This window comes from Watersipora subatra, chromosome 11 (assembly GCF_963576615.1).
Source record: "Watersipora subatra chromosome 11, tzWatSuba1.1, whole genome shotgun sequence".
Classification (NCBI taxonomy): Eukaryota; Metazoa; Bryozoa; class Gymnolaemata; order Cheilostomatida; family Watersiporidae; genus Watersipora; species Watersipora subatra.
The window spans coordinates 31952321-31970403 of record NC_088718.1 but is presented as its reverse complement, the minus strand read 5'-3'; the positions used below and the strand labels follow the sequence as shown (position 1 = coordinate 31970403).

The following is an 18083-nucleotide window of genomic DNA, read 5'->3' as shown; positions in this document are numbered from 1 at the left end:
GGTCCTCAGACAAGGCAGTGGTAGTTTCTGCTCTAACTCGGGTCTCCTACCAGAGACCTGGGAGTTTGAGCACTCGCCTCAAGATATATATATATATATTTCTCAAAGTATCTATGTGTGCTCCTCCAGCTATAGCTATTATTAGAATAGCTATAGCTGGGCAACACTGATGCAACATCATGGTGTAGCATCATTAGAAGCCTAGCACTTATTAACTAGCTTACTGAATTTTTCTATTGGCAGTGTGCCAGGCTAATAGCAAGTGGCAAGCAACTCTCATTGCTTCTCATAGTTTATAAACTAATTTTTAATACCCTAGCAATGCCGGAAGGCACAGCTAGTATATATATATAGTATATATATACCTAGTATATATAGGCTATAATTATATATGTATATAGGCTATATATAAATATTGTTGCTATTTGCTATATAAAATAAATATTGCATGCAAAGCCTTTTTTAACACCTGAGCAAAGGCAGCATTTCTTTAATATATATATATATATATATATATATATATATATATATATATATATATACACACACACACACACACACACACACACACACACACACACACACATATATATATATATATATATATATATATATATATATATATCCATATATACTAAATAAATGCCGCCTTTGCTCGGGTAATGAAAAAGGCTTTGCATAAAAATATTTATTTGATATAACATATAGCAACAATTACCATTTTAACTTTTATATATGTACATCTATATACATGTATGCTATATCTAAATATATAAATACAGTCAAACATGGATAACTCGAACTTCACGGGACCGAGCGAAAGTGTTCGAATTATCAGAGCGCTCAAGTTATCAGAGCACTGTCACAAGTCCATGTATTTACTTATTTATTAGTAGATATATGTACATATACAAACTATAATATAAATCAAAAGCAAAAATTGCTTGTTTCAAATTAAATGCTTCTAATGTAAAGTTTGAAACGTTTTTATCAAAAAGTATACAGATTTTTCTATCACTTGAGATTGGTTTGTTGTTTGAGGTGATGTTATTGCCAGGACGGTTTTTAGATTGACATTGGCAAAACTTTATCGTTGTTGAAATGCTCAAAAGAAAACGACGTCATTTCTTTTGAGCATTTCAACAACGATCAAGTTTTGCCGATGTCAATCTAAAAAGCGTTTTACCCACGATCAATTTTGCTGATTTTTCTTGAAGTTTATGCAAAGATTTCCTCACTTTACCTTGCTTCCGAAGGGCGATCGCTAAGCGGATGTTTGGTATAAATCAAATTTCACCAAACCTTTAGAAAAGTCGTTGACAAAAATATTTTGCCGATGGTGGTAATAACGACGCTTATGAATTACGAAAAGTTGAGGTTTACCTCTATGGCTTGGACTAAAGTGATTTTCTAAAGCGATAACAACCGTTTCGGTAGCCGTTGGGCAAAAAACAGTTCGAGTTAACTGTGTTGAGTTCGAGTTATTTATAGCAATGTATCATTACGTAGGAACGGACCAAAGGAACCGTTCGAGTTAACCATGCGTTTGAGCTATCCGTGGGCGAGTTATCCATGTTTGACTGTATATATATCTGTATATTCATATATAAAATAACTTTTGTCAGTATATCAAAACTAAGAATTTTTGCAAGTTCTTACAGTTTTTAGCAAACTTCTTGAAATCAACTTCAATAGCTATATTTAAACCATCATATGTTTATGGTTTTCATTAGGATTTGTCAATATATGACATTTTGGACCGTCTGAATGTTTTACAAGACATTTTGTTAATAACACCATTTTGAAATTACAAATTGAAAATTTTTCACTAAAATTTGTTGTATCTAGTGTGAGGAAAACATTGTATATAGAACAGTAGAAATGATGGCAAACAAAATAGACTTTTTAATCTAATAAAGAAAAACTTAAACAATCTGAGAACCCTAAACAAACTCATACTTTGGGCTGGAGTAGAGGTGTATTGAGGAGGTGTCGAATCAGTAACAACCAAGGTAGGAGTAAGGGTGTATTGAGGAGGTGTCGAATCAGTAACAACCATGGTAGGAGTAAGGGTGTATTGAGGAGGTGTCGAATCAGTAACAACCATGGTAGGAGTAAGGGTGTATTGAAGAGGTGTCGAATCAGTAACAACCATGGTAGGAGTTGGCGTGTTGTGCTCCTGAACCTTCAGGTTTTTTCTACATATAAGCAGATCATGATAAAAATCATTTAAGCTTACTTTTAAGCTTACTTGCATGTGCTTGTGTGCGCATATGCACATAAGGGCATATGCACACACATGCACACGTAAGTATATAAGCACATAAGCACCTAAGCGCATAAGCGCATAAGCGCATAAGCACACACAGAATGACAAAAACTGAGTTGTATAGAAATGGACCATTTAAATCTACATATTTGTTCCTGAAAATACTATTACTTATATAAGAATGTGCTTGGTAAAGGTCAATGTTCACGTACTTATCTCAAAGTCTAGAGAGAAAAAAAAGTAATGCAAAACACCATGATCACCTTATACAGAGAGTAAATATATTAGAATTGTACAAGAGAGTAATTAGTTTAAGGAAGAACGAAGGCATTTTTTGATTAATAAGGTTATTGTAGTATAGAGCAAAAATGGACCATCAATAAGCAGAAATTTTAAATATATTTTTCCAGGGGCAAAATTGGTCTAACAGAAAAGTTACACAACATTGCAAGATTGTGCTTGATAAAGCGAAAAATTAAAACAGTCATATAATGATATGATTATTATAATTTAAATTACTTACAAATGCATAAAGGCAAACTTGATTAAAAGCAAAGTAGATAAATACATATACATATGTATAAGGGTGCGATTGTAAGCAAATAAAATATTCAACTTACGTGGAGAAGACAAGTCCAATGGCAACTATTATTGCAATGACCGCTCCTGCTGCTACTACTCCTCCAGTCACTGTAACAACAAATGAGGAGATACATAAACATTTCAGCTAGATTTATATGAATGCTTTTTCTATTTCATCTAGTTTTACTACGCAAGTTCTAAAACATGAAATGAAGTCTTGTTGAGTGATTTTAAATTTTGAATTATTTAATCCATCAGTTTGCTTCATCAATAAAATGTACAGATATTTTGTGATTGACTGAATTATTGGTGCAGGTCTAAGTATTCTTAAAGCTAGAATCAACCAAGGATGGAAAGTTTGAGAAGATCTTATAACATTGCTGTTGTACACACACCTGCTGCTGTTGTCGATGAGGGTGGATTGCATATTATCTTCAGTGAGCTTTTTGAGCCTGAAATAAAATCAGTTGCTGAATTTATAATAGGATACAATATATTTAAATACAATCACTTTTTTGTAAATGCATGGAAACTGCTTTTAGATTTGGCACAGAAGTTTTTCAAATTTTGTAGCCATTTAAAAAAAGCCATAGAGATGTCTGTAATGCTCTGTAATTATATTTAATTTCATACATAGATGACTGTTTTGTACCTACCTATAATAGCCTTGTTTACACTATTTATAGAAGACATTCTATACATGGGACCCGTGGCTGCTATGTATGAAACAGTTAGCAGCAACTCCAAAATACAGCGCATGATCTGGGTAGCCAAGAACTCATGATACTGCACCAAATGCAGAAATTCCTATTAGAAGCATAGGGACTCTCAGAATAAGTGTGAAGAAGTCTGCCATGCACCAGGCACTTGTCCTGGCCTATTTTGGGTGAGAAAACGTCCAGCCACTTCCTAATATTATGGGACTAGCCCGGTGTGATGGATACCATTAGACAGGTAGTGAAGAGTTGTTTAGTATGCCAAGAAAGTAAGCGTGATGGAATCAGGCTTAGTGTCCTAAGCGAAATGGAACCAGGTTAGCTAACAAAAAGGCTGCATGTACCCTGGCTAGTCATGGCACAAAGTAATCATCGACTTGGTCGGTCTACCTTTTACCCCTCAGAAACCTAATGTGTGGATACTAGTACTCCTAAACCATTTTACATGATTGCAGGACATGCTGGCAGTATCGGAGGCTACAAAGCCAATGGTAGCAAACGTAATGAATGGAAGGGTGTTTTGCTACCTGATCCATAACCTAGCTGACTCATACCAACAAAAAGACCCAGTTTTATGAGCTAGCTGATTAATTTTCTCTCCCAACTACAAGAGGAAAACAAGTCATACATCACGTTCTATCATCCACAAGCCAGCATGATGGTTAAAAAAGTAACCTCTGGCTGATCAATTCTCCGAGCTCCTGTAGCTGACCCAAAACCAAGAAGAGTAAAAGTTGCTCACTTCACAGCTTATGACTGCATATCTCAGCACAATTCATTCGACAACCAGGAAGTTGATACACATGCTGATGCTTAGAGAGAACTAAGATGCTAGAACTAATTGAAATGTCATCTTTTTCCTGTCAAGTTTGCAAAACCACAACTATCTTGTGGAAAGGCTGGAGCAATCCTCAATATAAAACAAGGTTTGGCTAAAGGCATACTATGCCCACCCAAAAAAAAGACCAAAAACGAAGTGAAAAAAAGTGAACCTAAACTTTCCTTGGTAATCATCTCAAGGTTGAAATAGGTGCACAAAGTTACAAACCACTGAACAGAACTTGTATGGCTTTTAACCTTATTCAGTCATTCAATTTTAAAGGCTAGCAGCTATAAGGTTACATTTAAAATTTAAGTAAACATTTAGTTTAATGTTTGAGGTTTAAATTAAAATCAAGTTTATCAAGTTGATGCTAATGGCTAAGTTGAAATTCTTAACACTCATCGCAAATACAAAATCCTCTTAACAAAGATATTCCATGAGAGTAATCTATTCAAACAAAACTTTTTATGTACTTTGTTAATGAATGTGAGAAACAGTCAGTTTCACTTGTGCGTATATATAAGCTAGAATCAGATAATCTTATTTATATCATGTATTCTATAGAAACATAAAGTTGATACTAACCTTTTGAGATTTCGAACCATGCTCCCTTTTTTATAACGCTTCTATTTGTCTTAAAAATCCAGGAAAACTCGGATGAAAAGTTGTATGAGGTTGCTGATTTAGAAGAGCTGCAAGACCTGCTTAGATCAGCTGAAATTAATACAATAGAATCAATGTAACTATCATTTCAGACATGTTTAATATTTTAGCAGCTTCTCATTAAGCATTGTTAAAACAATATCGCATAATATGTATACATATAATTCTTGAAGTTTGTCATCTGTCGTCTGTCTGTTCTTCGGTATGTCCAGCTATAGCTATTAAAACAGTGGAATTAAAATTCCATACCCTTATGCATTTGAACTCCCAGAGATTGCCTCTGCAAGATAAATAACCACAAGCTCGACCACTGAGCTATGACAGATGTAGAGATCTATCTCTTTATCATATACCCTATACGCACTTGCTAAATGACGTATTGTTCGAAATCTTATGAATTCTATTACCTCTATGAAACACGATGGTTTTATGCGTTTTCATGAACTTCTATTTTTGGCTTTTTGTAAGGTACAACTTCTAAATTGCAGTAAAGGCCAATATTTTTCACGCAGATCATTTTAGTATTTTGAGTAAGAATGGCCTCTCATTCTCTCGCCGTTCGGTCAGACAAAAACAGTACGGTATCTCATTTTTAAATTCGTACCAGTATTGATAGATACCATTATCGTTGTATTCAGAGTTTTAATGGTTAGCATCTGATGGAACAGTAACCTTTTTCTATACACGTACACGTCTAAACACAAAACTTGTTTTATCATAAATTTATTTACGTAATAAATATAATAATATTAGCATATTGATTTATTACTCATTTTAACAACAATGATTTTCACCGAAAAGTGATTGCATTAGATAATTACTATGAGTTTTTAAACCACTCTATGTACAACTATAGCCTATGATAATTTTGCATGGCAACACTGGCATGCGAAAATTGGCATGCCAATTTGCATGCCACTGAAACAAATTAAAACCATATAATTGTACACCAAATAATTTTTCATTGTAATTTTACCAATACAGACTTATTTTACTTACTTATGGATTTACTTTTAGCCATTACTTGCTAATTATTTCACATTTAAGCTCTTTTTGATTTCTATTTTTTCTCCTAATTTATTTCAACAAAACACTTTTTTCAAGTTATGAAGTTTGAAAGTTATGGTTGGTTGACAAATTTTTAGCATGAGCAACCAGATATTTAATGAATTAGGTATTAATGTGGATAAAACCCTTGAGTGCATAAATACAAAAGAGAGAAAATTCTACATGCAAGTAAAGAACAACTGGTCAGCAAACCGTCTGCTACCATTATTTCTAGGAAAATTTAAAATTTTGAAAACTGAAATTTTCAGTTGAAAAAGCTATGTAAATTGATTGAGGAGGCAATCTTCTGCTAGATTTATCTTGTTGTGAGAAATAATCGGTGTAGTAAAATATTAGTAACAAAAGGAATTTTGTTCTAACAATTTTAATTTACTTATTATTAGGTTAAGACTAAGAAACAGGTTTCTTGCTCTTAGTAAAATAAAGTTTATTCATGTTAACATAGTGACTATTTTAATGCATTGTTTTTTATGTCTTTTAGTATTATGTTATTATGAAAGTTTTATTATATGCGTTATGGCAACATATACTTTCTATTTCCAAAACGTACAATCTACATGTAAGATAATATTTAATTTAACACTAATCTTATGTTAAAAAATGATTGTGCTGTCATGACAGTTATTAGCATAACATATAGTTTTATAGAATTTATGTAATGAAAAATTGTACTTACTTCCAAACTTGAGGCAGTCACCGTAAGAATCTATGTCTTTATAAAGAACTTTTACATCAGCTGAGGAATCCACATTACATTTACAGAAAGAGCTTGAGTCATATCGAACATAGAGATCAGTGAAGTCAGGTGTTGTGAAGTATATAGGAAGTGTGTAGCTAACCTCTTTACCATCTAAATCTGAACTACACATTTCCTTGACGGATGTTTCTAAAATGAGAGATATTTATATATTAAACTAGCTGTACCACTCGGCGTTGCCTGGGTAATAAAAAGTCTATGGACAGAAAATTGATTTGTCCTTAACAGATAAGAACATTTACCATTCTAACTTTTAACTACATATCTTGAGAGAAGTGTTTCTGTAGTTGAAATAAATTGGGAGAGAAAACAAAGTCTGTAAAATTTTTCAAACTTTGTCAAACTGTAACTTTCGAACTTTATATCATGAGGGAATGATTTTGTGCAGAACAGGTTCTTTTCTTTGGATGTATTAAACAATTTGTAACTTCTGAGAATACATGTATTTAACAGATTAAAAAAAAATATGACAGAGTATGGTAGTATTTTGTAGTTGAAATTTTATTAGAACAATGTCTGCCAAAAATGGTTGAATCAAAAATTAATATTAATAAGAAAGGTTGGAAACTAACTAAGTAATAATAGGTAACAGTGAAAGGACAATGAATAATGGTTAAACTTCAAACAGATATTAAACTCAAATTCTGTTTAAAAAATGCAAGTTGCAATAGAAACGATAACGTAACAAACTGTAAAAACTTGTATTATAAACTTCAAAAATTATACAAAGTTTATAAATGTAATAAAAGAATGTAAATCTACCTCTATATATATATATATATATATATATATATATATATATATCTTAATCAATGCTGTATTGTATATGAACTGCCACACTTCCACTACATAACCCTTATACTTGCGTCCGTGTACAAATTTAGCTATCGGCCTACTGCCAGCCATTTTGCCGATATTGCTTAATATGTATACATTATTTTTTCAATTTCAAACTCGATTTAGAACGTTTGTTTTGGTTATATATTTCATTTTGCCAACATTTTAACAAGCACTGCTATACAAAAAATTTGTTGTGTCTATACTTTGTGCATTTTAATTATCTGTGTAATCACAAAAATTTGATATGGCTATAATTTCATCAACATAAGTAGTTATTTGTTTTTTAACTCGAACGCGTTTAATGAACTCGCACAAAAAATCTTTGTTTTTAAGTTGGAAATTCTCCAACGAAGATTTAAAGTTAAATTTTAGGCTAATTCTTTGGACAACACTGTCACTACTATAAAAGTCTTAAAGATCGTTGGTTATGTTATCAACGAATAATAAAATTCAGTTGCTAGCAATTGCTGGGAAAGTCGCAAATATTGCGTCTACGGCGGTCGACCATAGAAAACACATAAATAAGTCTACTTCGGTGAAAGGGTTAAAAACGTTGGATTTGCCACTGTTTGTGATTGTAAACATGTTCATTTCCTTCCGCAGCTGAGTTACTTTTACTTATTTTCCAGCTACAAGTACTACAGCTACTACAAAACTTGCACGGGTACTGCTACTGCGTTTTACCTACTAAATTTCTACATCGAAAAGGTTAGTATAGTTGTATGTTATTGCTATTTACTATGTTATTGCTATTACTGCTATTGCTATTTTAATTATAGGTGTAATCACACAAATCTGAATCGTCTATGTCATCAACATAAGCAATTGTTTTTTAACTTGGTGGCATTTTCAAAACTTACACAAAAATGGTTGTTTTTAACCACTTCGGGTACAATTGCATAATCCAATTTCATGTTCAGGTACAATTAAATCATGATGCTCTACAGATTATGACATGGGTCAACAAAAGTCATTTTAACCGTAGAAGCACTCACATTTTTACATAAAACACTTATACTTTTTGGAAAGCAGAGAAAATTCTGTATCTGATCGTATTATTTTTATTTCAAAAATTAAAAATAATAAATATTGAAAGTAGCATGAAATAGCGGTTTTATTAAAATTCGTGTTCTACGAACATATTTGACTAATAAGGTTAGCATGAAAATGTATAAAAGTATATATAATAACAAACAATTAAAACATTATACTGTGTGTACAATGCAATCTACAGTCTCTTCCATAGCTGTTAACTTATCTTCGTCACCACTCTACTGGAAGTCTGCCATTTCTATCGCTGAAATGAAGCCTATACGCATCAACTACCAGCTACTACGCGTTGTTACTAACTGATCCTGATGTTGAACTTTGAACGTAAATTACTCGAAATTATTTTGTTTGACCATAGCTGTTTGACCAGTCCGATGTCTGCAAACATGTCTGAAGGTCATGCTTAGCTTTGTAGATATAGTGTAACTGTAAGCAGGCTTTAAATATAGATGGATGAGTAATGCAACTACGCAAAGCCTAAAAACTGGCTGATGAACTTGAGAAGAATATACTCAAAGCCGCTGTAGTGGTGCATGCACCCCAAGGGGTTAAGTTGGAAATTCTCAAACAAAGATTTAAAATTAAATTTTAGGCTAATTTTATAGAGAAATCTTTGGACAACACTGTCACTTCATACAAGTCTTAAAAATCGTTGGTTATGTTATCAGCGAATAATAAAATTCAGTTACTAGCAATTGCTGGGAAAGTCACAAAAATGTGTCTATGGCGGTCGACCATAGAAAACGCATGAATGAGTCTACTTCAGTGAAAGGATTGAAATCGTTGGATTTGCCACTGTTTGTGATAATAAACATGTTCATTTCATTCTGCAGCCAAAATACTTTTACTTTTTTTCCAGCTACAAGTACTACAGAACTACAGCTACTACAGAACATGCACGGGCACTCCAAGTCTGGCGATAGGCAACGGTGAGAAGAAAACGAGCAGCGTATCTTACAAAAAAGCACACCATCTCATTCAATTTTAGAAATTCTTGAAGCAGTACAATGCCTTCCAAAAAGCCTACTGAACAAACGCAAGAACAGATTGATTTCCGTAGAGAAAGAGATCGAATTCGCAAAGCAGAAGCAAGACGAGCAGAAACTGCAGAGCAAACACAGCTACGTCCACAACAAAATGGAACTGTTACTGCAGCTGCTAGAGGAGCAAAAACCGCCGAACAAACACAGGTACATCAAGAGCGGGCCAGAATAGATGCTGCAGCCGCTAGAAGTGCAGAGACTACTGAACCGACCCCATCAGCAACTCAAATGGCTCAGAGCAGCCGCTACATCGACCAGACGTGCAGAAACCTCCGAGCAGATGCAGCGGCGACAAGAACATGATGCACTAGCTACAACAGCTGCTCGGCGAGCTGAATTTTTAGAGCAGATGAAACGGCGACAACAGCGAGATGCACTAACTACAGTAGATGCTACCAGGCGCCGTGTATGGACAGAAAACTTTGCACTTGACTACAGTCCTGCAACACAGTATAAGGCCGAAATTTTCTATGGAACGAATGTCCAAAAATGCTCCAGATGTAATGCCTTACGTTGGAAAGGCAAGAGGCCATATATGTAGTTTATATAGTAGATTTGATTGATAATAAATTTTATCAACACGACCACATTACTGCTGCACAGTTTGTATATACCATGTCAAAACACAGGCTATAGACGAAGAACTGGTGAGTCATGATTAGTGTTTCAAGCATGCAGAAGTCTCAGTTCAATAAATGCTGGCGATAGCTAAGCAGTGCAATAGCAAAATATTTTCTAGAATTTCTTAAAATATGTAAAACTTTTTAATACTGCCAGTTTGAAGAACGTCAGTTTGCCTAGCAATGTCAATTTCATTATCAGTTCTGTGTACAAAATTAGGACAATTCCGATTTGAGTGATTCGAGTGATTCGAGACTGATGCATTGTAGACTAGCTGTAAAACACATCGCATATTTCCATTGGTCTCTCCAACATTATTGACATGTACAACTGCATATGTGTATGCAGTCATATCAGCACAAAAATTCTAGTAGATTACATATTTGGAGTTGTTTTACAGTATGAAAGACAACTCTCAATAAAACTATTGCTTTACGTAAATCTGTTCCCGAACACGGGTAGTGCAGCTAGTATATATATATATATATATATATATATTTCTCCAAATATGTAAATGTATGTAAATATAAGAGAGTGAGGAATAACTGATACTAACGATAAATCTTACAGATAATCTTACATTAATCTTTCAAATGGTTGCTGTAAAATGTGAAAATAATTACGAATTACTAATTGATTAGGTTTAGAAGGAAAGATATGAAAGCTAATACACAAGGTGAGCACTGATAGAAAAAATTTTGAAGCGCGCATTTCACGAAAAAAACATTTGGCTGTTGAGGAAAGGAAATAGCGCTTGTTACTATACTACAGTATATCGCTAATAAAATAAACGCTAATTAACAAAATGAATAACATTTAACAAAATAAAAACAACTGAAAAGGTTTTCAAAATTTTTCAAACAACATTAACTTTCAAACTTCATATCATGAGGAAAAGGTTTTGTGCAGGACAACTAAATTAAAAATAAATAAAAGAACTGTAAATGTTTTCCAACCACTGTAAACTTAAAAGTTCATAACTTTCAGCTACGTATAGCTTAGTTTATGTTATCGAACATAATCGTTCCAAAAGGTTATTATGTGTTACCTGTTAGGTTACGTTATGTGTTAGGTTGTTCTAGCATTGCTAACTGAGTTTTTTGAGATCCAAACAATTTTTTCCATTAAATTAAAATTTTATAGATTTTAATCCGTTCCAAGATGAGAAAAGACTTAGGTAAATTTGGAGATATACTTTGGTAAAGTATGTTTTCAACATTTTACACCATAAGATGTACTGTATACCGCATACTATAAATAGAAACGGGTGTATATAGATCGTGTTTAATTTTAATAAAGTGTTTTATACAGTGTGTCATACAGCCCACGACCTAATAATGGAATAAGCGGCAATGGAAAAAAGAAAAGGTAGTGCTGGTTGTTGAAAAGTAGTTGTCATCAGGAATTGACTGAGTATAGTGTAAATGAGAGTTGTTCGAGATGATATAAAATATATTTGAGGGAGCACGACTTCAAAAAGGAAATTCTAGTAATCTAGAAACTTGACAGGGAAACTTGTTGGCACGTATGACATAGTTGTATTTGAACATTGTATGTAATGAAATGTTTTTCATTACATCCAGTACACTTGAGCTGTGATATGTTGTTGTCCAGTCTGCCTAGAAAGTTGTTACGCGGTTCTTGAAAATCAGGACAATCTAAATATTGAGAATGAAGAATGTGATGAAGGGGGCAGCATTGGGAGGAGCAATATTGTTTTGTGCAATATTTTCATGGTCAATGATGTCCATAAAATTATGATCATCATCTGGAAACAAAGGGGCTGCCATGTCCATGTCATTTACATTGCCTACAACATCTACTAAAGAATTCTCTGAATCAGATGAGTTGTTATTAATTTGAGTAGCGTTTTGTTAAACATTAGCATTTAATGTTGCTAGTTGCTGTGAGGTCCTTCTACATGTATTTATCCTCTTATTGAGCTGTAATAATTAAGAGACACGTGGATAGCCAATACGTCGGCTATGACGTGGTGTGCTGAGAAGTTGTATGCCCATGGTAGTTGTCAAGTGGTTTTGAAATTAAATTCAAAAAGCCAATTATGCAAAACGAAAGGTTGTAAAAAATTCACACCTCATCTACTTCTATCTCAAACCTATCTTTTACAACAATAAAATGAATATTAATTAAAGCTGTAGGCCTAACCTACTGTAATGTATGTAATTTAACTACAGCAATAAGGAATTATGTTTATTGTATCTCTGAAATGCAATATTAGAAGTAAAATGGCAAGCTGCTGTGTAATATACACAGTCTGAAAGTTGGTTGTGTTGAATGGTTTTGATAGCGTTCTAGCAGAACACAAATATGTGCATTCATACGTCTGGAAGTTTTCTGCAAACTGGAGCAAAATTTTAAAAAATGTTTTTGTCATAAAGGGGCGTTGTAGTTTGGCCTTAGCTTGTACATAAGATGTAAAGAATTTTGGCTAACGTTTTAAACAATTTAATGAAACCTTTGGTAATTGGGAAAAAAACATACGGTAGGCTGATAGACTGTACCACAATTTTGTACCTGTAAATTGGTCTACGCCTAAAATGGCCTACGTTTATTACAGAAACCTTCAGACAAATAAATTCGAATAATTATTCTTATGATAATTTTATAAAATCAAATAATTATTCTTATAATTAATTATTTTTGCAAAATATTAAAAGCAGAAATATATTAAAAACCTTTGGCAATTTGAAAATGCTATAGACTGGTGAAATGCGCATTTTTTGTGAAATGCGCACGACTTAATCGTTCTTTTCTCTGTCACTCAGCGTTTCGCTTGCCGGTCTTAATTTTGATAAAAATCAGGTTTGTCAAGTTTTAATAACGATTTCAGGCAAAATTAATCTGTCTATTTGTGTATAATCAGATTAGATGGGTAAGTTTTAGGATATTGTTGACAATTTTCAAAAACTTGGTAACATATCTAAATAGGTTTATATGTGTTTTGTATCGTTATTATACTTAAACGACTCCATTGAAAAATAGTTAAATTTCTTGATGAGATTTTGGTACAAGGCATTGTGACAGTGTTGATGAATAATTTTCATGAGTTGTGTGCACATGCATTTATCATAAATCTTTCAAATGATTGCTCCGCTCGAATTTGGTCATGGGAATAAGATAAATAATTCATTCACAGATTTGCTGAAAAAAGTTGGTACAATTTAATGCATATCTAGAAGTCGTCAAACCTTGATGCATACACATAAAACCTGACCTTAAGATCCGCAATACAGTACATGGTTTGTTGCTTTAATATGATTTCTATAGTGTTCACTAAATAATAGTGTACAAATCACAGCACTTAACAAAACATTGATCATTTGGGTACAGTTTCTAAAGTGCCAACATAGTTTAATAACAACTCTCTTATCATTTACTATCCTTCATCATATAAACTGATTGTAATATCCTTAAAATATTTAAAGAAATATGCAGTAAAATGCCTTTGCCGTTAATCACTAAGTACTTTGATGAGAACACTTCAAGAGCTGCATGTTTTATTCGAGTTGAAACATGATAATATGATAAGTAATGACACAATAACATGTACATAACAAATATTGACAAATTCCGATGAAGAACTAAACTGCCATATCCTGTTGTTGCAAATGAGGTCATCTGATAAAAGATTATAATACAGGATGAAAGTGTAACTAGTAAGGAAGGACAAGTGGTACATGTGTTTTTTTCTAGAAAAGCTTTGTTGATGATCGTACTCCATTTTTAATTTGTTGAACAATTTTTTGTCGCGAAGAAACTATTAGAAATAAGAAAGCTATGTTAACTTGAAAAGGAACAAACTGAACTATTTTAGTAAAAATAGATCAATAAAATTGATGTGAGTTGCTAAAGTCTAGTAGCAGCCATTTTGATTTTGCCATTTATTTGTGGTTCAATAGTACACTGTATCCTATGGCGAACTTCTCTCAATGCTGTATTTTATAGCACACTTTCTTTTTCTGATTTTACACTATGGTCTATGGTGAACTTTATGTAGCAGTTTACTGTATCTATTATAGTACATTGTTCACTTAATTCAGCAGTACTTTGTATTACTTGGTAGAGTTTATCATAGAAGAAGCTTTAGCAATTAGTGCCTTATACTATACACTGTAATAATAACAATAATAATAATAATAATAATACTACCAGATAATTAAAAAAGTTGTGAACAGAAAACTTATCCTTATTTAACATATGCAACATTTACTATTCTACTTTTGAGCTTCATATCATGGGAAAAGCATTTTTTGTGCAGTTCAAATGAATTAAGAAAGAAGCAGAAAACAACTGTAAAAGATTTCAAACTTTTTCAAACAACTGTAAATTCTCATTTTCATATCATGAAAGAAGTGTTTTGTTGAAATAAACTAGAAGAAAAGATAAAACTGTAAAGGTGTTTAAATGTAATTGTGAAATCATTAGCAAGTAATGGCTAAATATAGTCTGTTTTGCTTTGATTAAAATAAAAAATTGTTTTGTATAGGGTTCTATGACTATAGTTTGTTTTAGTGTTTGCATCATAAAGCAAAAATACCGTATAGGTGTATAAAGTGGTATAGAACCCATAGTAACTATCTAATGCAATCACCTCCTGGTGAAAATCATCAAAATCATCATCATTGAATAATTGTAACAAAAAATATCTTAACCTTAGTAACTATATTTACCTACAATAACTTTAGTGCATTTTGTGGTTATTATCTGCAAGATAATATAACATTACAATGTACTACGTGCAGAGTTCTTACCTCCAAGACAGTCGTGTAATATAAACGCTGAATCTAACATATGAATTCAGCTCAAAAAAACATACCTGAAGGAAGTTTTAGTAGGCATTTTAGGAAACTTTTAACTGAGATTTATCACCTATCTGTTTGCGATCAGTATTTACAATAAAAGATGACGCTGAACAGACACACAATCGTCATATTTTATTTTTGAGAGAGAAATGTTTGTTGATATCATTTGGTAGAAAACAAATTAGCCTTAGTATGGTGATGAAAAAAGTGTTTCGCCTTTCATAGAGTTAACAGAGTTCATAGAGCTCCAATTAATACGTCATTTAGCGTGTGAAACTGAGAAGAGGTTGTATACAGTAGGTAGTAAGGGCAATGAATCGTAAGAGCCTTTGTAATTTTAGAAGTTTTAGCCTTAGTAGGTTTGACAATTGGATTACAAAATAGCGGGTGCAATCTTTAGAAGTTCATATCCATTGTGATGCAAGATTTTATCCCAAGATGTTAATAGCTATAGCCGGACAAGTAGAAAACCGAAAAGACGACGACACTCGGACAAATTCTGAGATTTAGATATAAAGATAATAGGTAATTGCAAGAAAACAGTAAAAAGGTGTTTACAAAATGGTGCCAATAATGACTCAGTTACATTTGCAACAAGTAATTCTATTCTAGTTGCCTTTTGCATTAAAGTCTGTTTTCTAACTGCAAAGCATTACAGTTTTTTCTTTAAAACTTTAAAAGCATTGCCATACATGTAGAAATAATTAATAACTCAGTTAGGCTAACAGTAGTTCTGTGTTTGACATAGTCTTGATACTTTTATATGTTTAAAAAAAGTTGAGCAATTATAATGAAATGTGTGCTACTATTTTGAGGCTACAACTTTGGTCTAGTAAGCTAAGAGTACAAGCCATACACATGGCTATTTTTTCCATTATTAGCACCCAAATGGCAGAGCAAGAATGTTTTGCTCTGCTAAAAATTGGTTTGGCCTGATATTGATTAGTTCAGCAGAGCAGAATAAGTTTTGAGGTAAAAACAACATCATAAAAGGTATTGAACGGCAAGAAAAAAATGAAATTGGTCCAAATAAAACCAACAATTAAAATGCAACTGGCCAAACTAGCGGTGCAAATGTTTTTGCATTAAAATGTTATTTTAGTCTCTGCATGTGTTAAAAATATAGTTTGTTTATTTCACATATTCTTGAATATATATTTGTAATACTTGATGAACTATTATTATTTATATTATAAAGTTGCAGATTTATAACATATTATTTGATAGCGTGAGTGCGGTTATCTAAACTCTGGTTTTAATAACTCGATCCTCATAACTTACCATCTAATGCAAATTAAAATCGAGTTTTGGTCGATTACTGTAGCAAACTGTTATATGTGCACTAAGCATGTGTGACCTTGAAGCATTGTTATGGGTGGTCCAGCTGGTGTTATCTTTATGACTCATCAGTACTGATAAAGCAGCCTAGCTAAGCAGTCGTCTAGAATTATCCTTGTCAGCACTCATACAATAAAACCACCTTGAGGAAACTCCACATTATAACACAAACCTATCAATAACTTCAAAGAGTTTATATGCAACCTTGTTAAATGTAGTTGTTAAATAAAAAACCCTTCAATATAAGATAACAGAATAAAAATAATGAAACTTCCAACAAGCTGCGACTCAGGCTATAAGAGCATTATATGAATGCTTCCTAGATTAATAGCAAGCATTTGATAAACTGGTAAAGATAATGTTCAACTTTCCAATGCATGATTTTTTAGAAGTCTGCGAAGAGTTTTAGGTAAGATATAGCAGTTTTTTACAACTAAAAGGGAAAATAAATGTCATTCCGCTCATAGAAAAGTGCAAAATATAGGTGACATTTGTATCACCCGCAAAAGAGTTAAATTTATTTTTCCCAAAATTTAGTGAGCACTTTAGAGAAATACAACCCCACCCTCCATGTCCATGTCCATTAAATGTCCCTTGTAATGAAACGCCACTATATAAAAAAGATTAAAAAATAGAGCTCCATGACATTCAAACAGAGCTTTTTTTGTAAATACCATTGACATACCTGAAATACACTGGAAAAAGGCAGAAATGTAGTTGAAGTTATAATAACGGCAGTCACTAGATAGGTCAAATGAATAGAGGGTACAACTTTCTTTTTTTCCTTCACATTCATTGATGAGCTTGTCACTTGTTTTTCTGCTTGCAGTGCACTGTGTATGTGCTGTAAAAGTGTTATATTAAAAGGTATGAGCCACAAAATAATATACAACTATTTAAGTGTCACAGAAATAAAATGCATAGAATGATAATTTTTTTACAGATGTATTCGTGGAACGAAGAAAAATTGAAAAGTTGGTAAAAAACAATGGTGTTCAGATATGATTGGAGAATGGAATAAACTTTGTTGTTATCTAAACAGACATATATATATATATATATATATATATATATATATATATATATATATATATATATATATATATATATATATATACATGTACATACTATTATATATATATTAATATATATATATATATTAATAAATATATATATATATATATATGTATATATATATATACAAAGGAAACCAAACGGCCAATACAGAGTCGCTAATCATGGCAGCCCAGGAGCAAGTGCTCCCAACAAGGCAACTCCAAACGAAAACCTATCACACTAGAGACGATCCTAGATGCAGACTGTGCAAAGATGCACCTGAGACCATCCAACACATCATCAGTGGATGCAGACAGCTAGCAGGGAACGCATACACTGAGCGGCATAATCATGTCGCAGGTATTGTGTATAGAAGTCGATGTGATGAGTATGGCCTTAATAAACCACAACACTGGTGGGAAGCTCCTGGTAAG

General features: G+C 32.7%; 1 protein-coding gene across 1 annotated transcript; it reads right to left on the bottom strand.

Moving 5' to 3' along the window:
• Positions 1-1905: 1905 nt before the first annotated feature.
• Positions 1906-17370, bottom strand: LOC137407979 (uncharacterized). The gene is made up of 7 exons (XM_068094368.1): positions 17279-17370; positions 6798-7007; positions 4976-5104; positions 3247-3303; positions 2890-2959; positions 1960-2198; positions 1906-1910 (listed from the first exon to the last, which is right to left on the bottom strand). Exons 2-7 carry the CDS (start codon positions 6988-6990, stop codon positions 1906-1908), a joined length of 693 nt encoding a protein of 230 aa, XP_067950469.1. The 5' UTR covers positions 6991-7007; positions 17279-17370.
• Between the last annotated feature and the right edge of the window lie 713 nt (positions 17371-18083).

Coding starts and splice junctions, on each gene's coding strand:
- LOC137407979 (XM_068094368.1), bottom strand. CDS start 6,990: ATGTGTAGTTCAGATTTAGATGGTAAAGAGGTTAGCTACACACTTCCT. Junction 3,304..4,975: donor ATGGTTCGAAATCTCAAAAG/GTTAGTATCAAC, acceptor ATTTTATTTCAG/GCTCAAAAAGCTCACTGAAG. Junction 2,199..2,889: donor ATTGGACTTGTCTTCTCCAC/GTAAGTTGAATA, acceptor GCTTATATGTAG/AAAAAACCTGAAGGTTCAGG.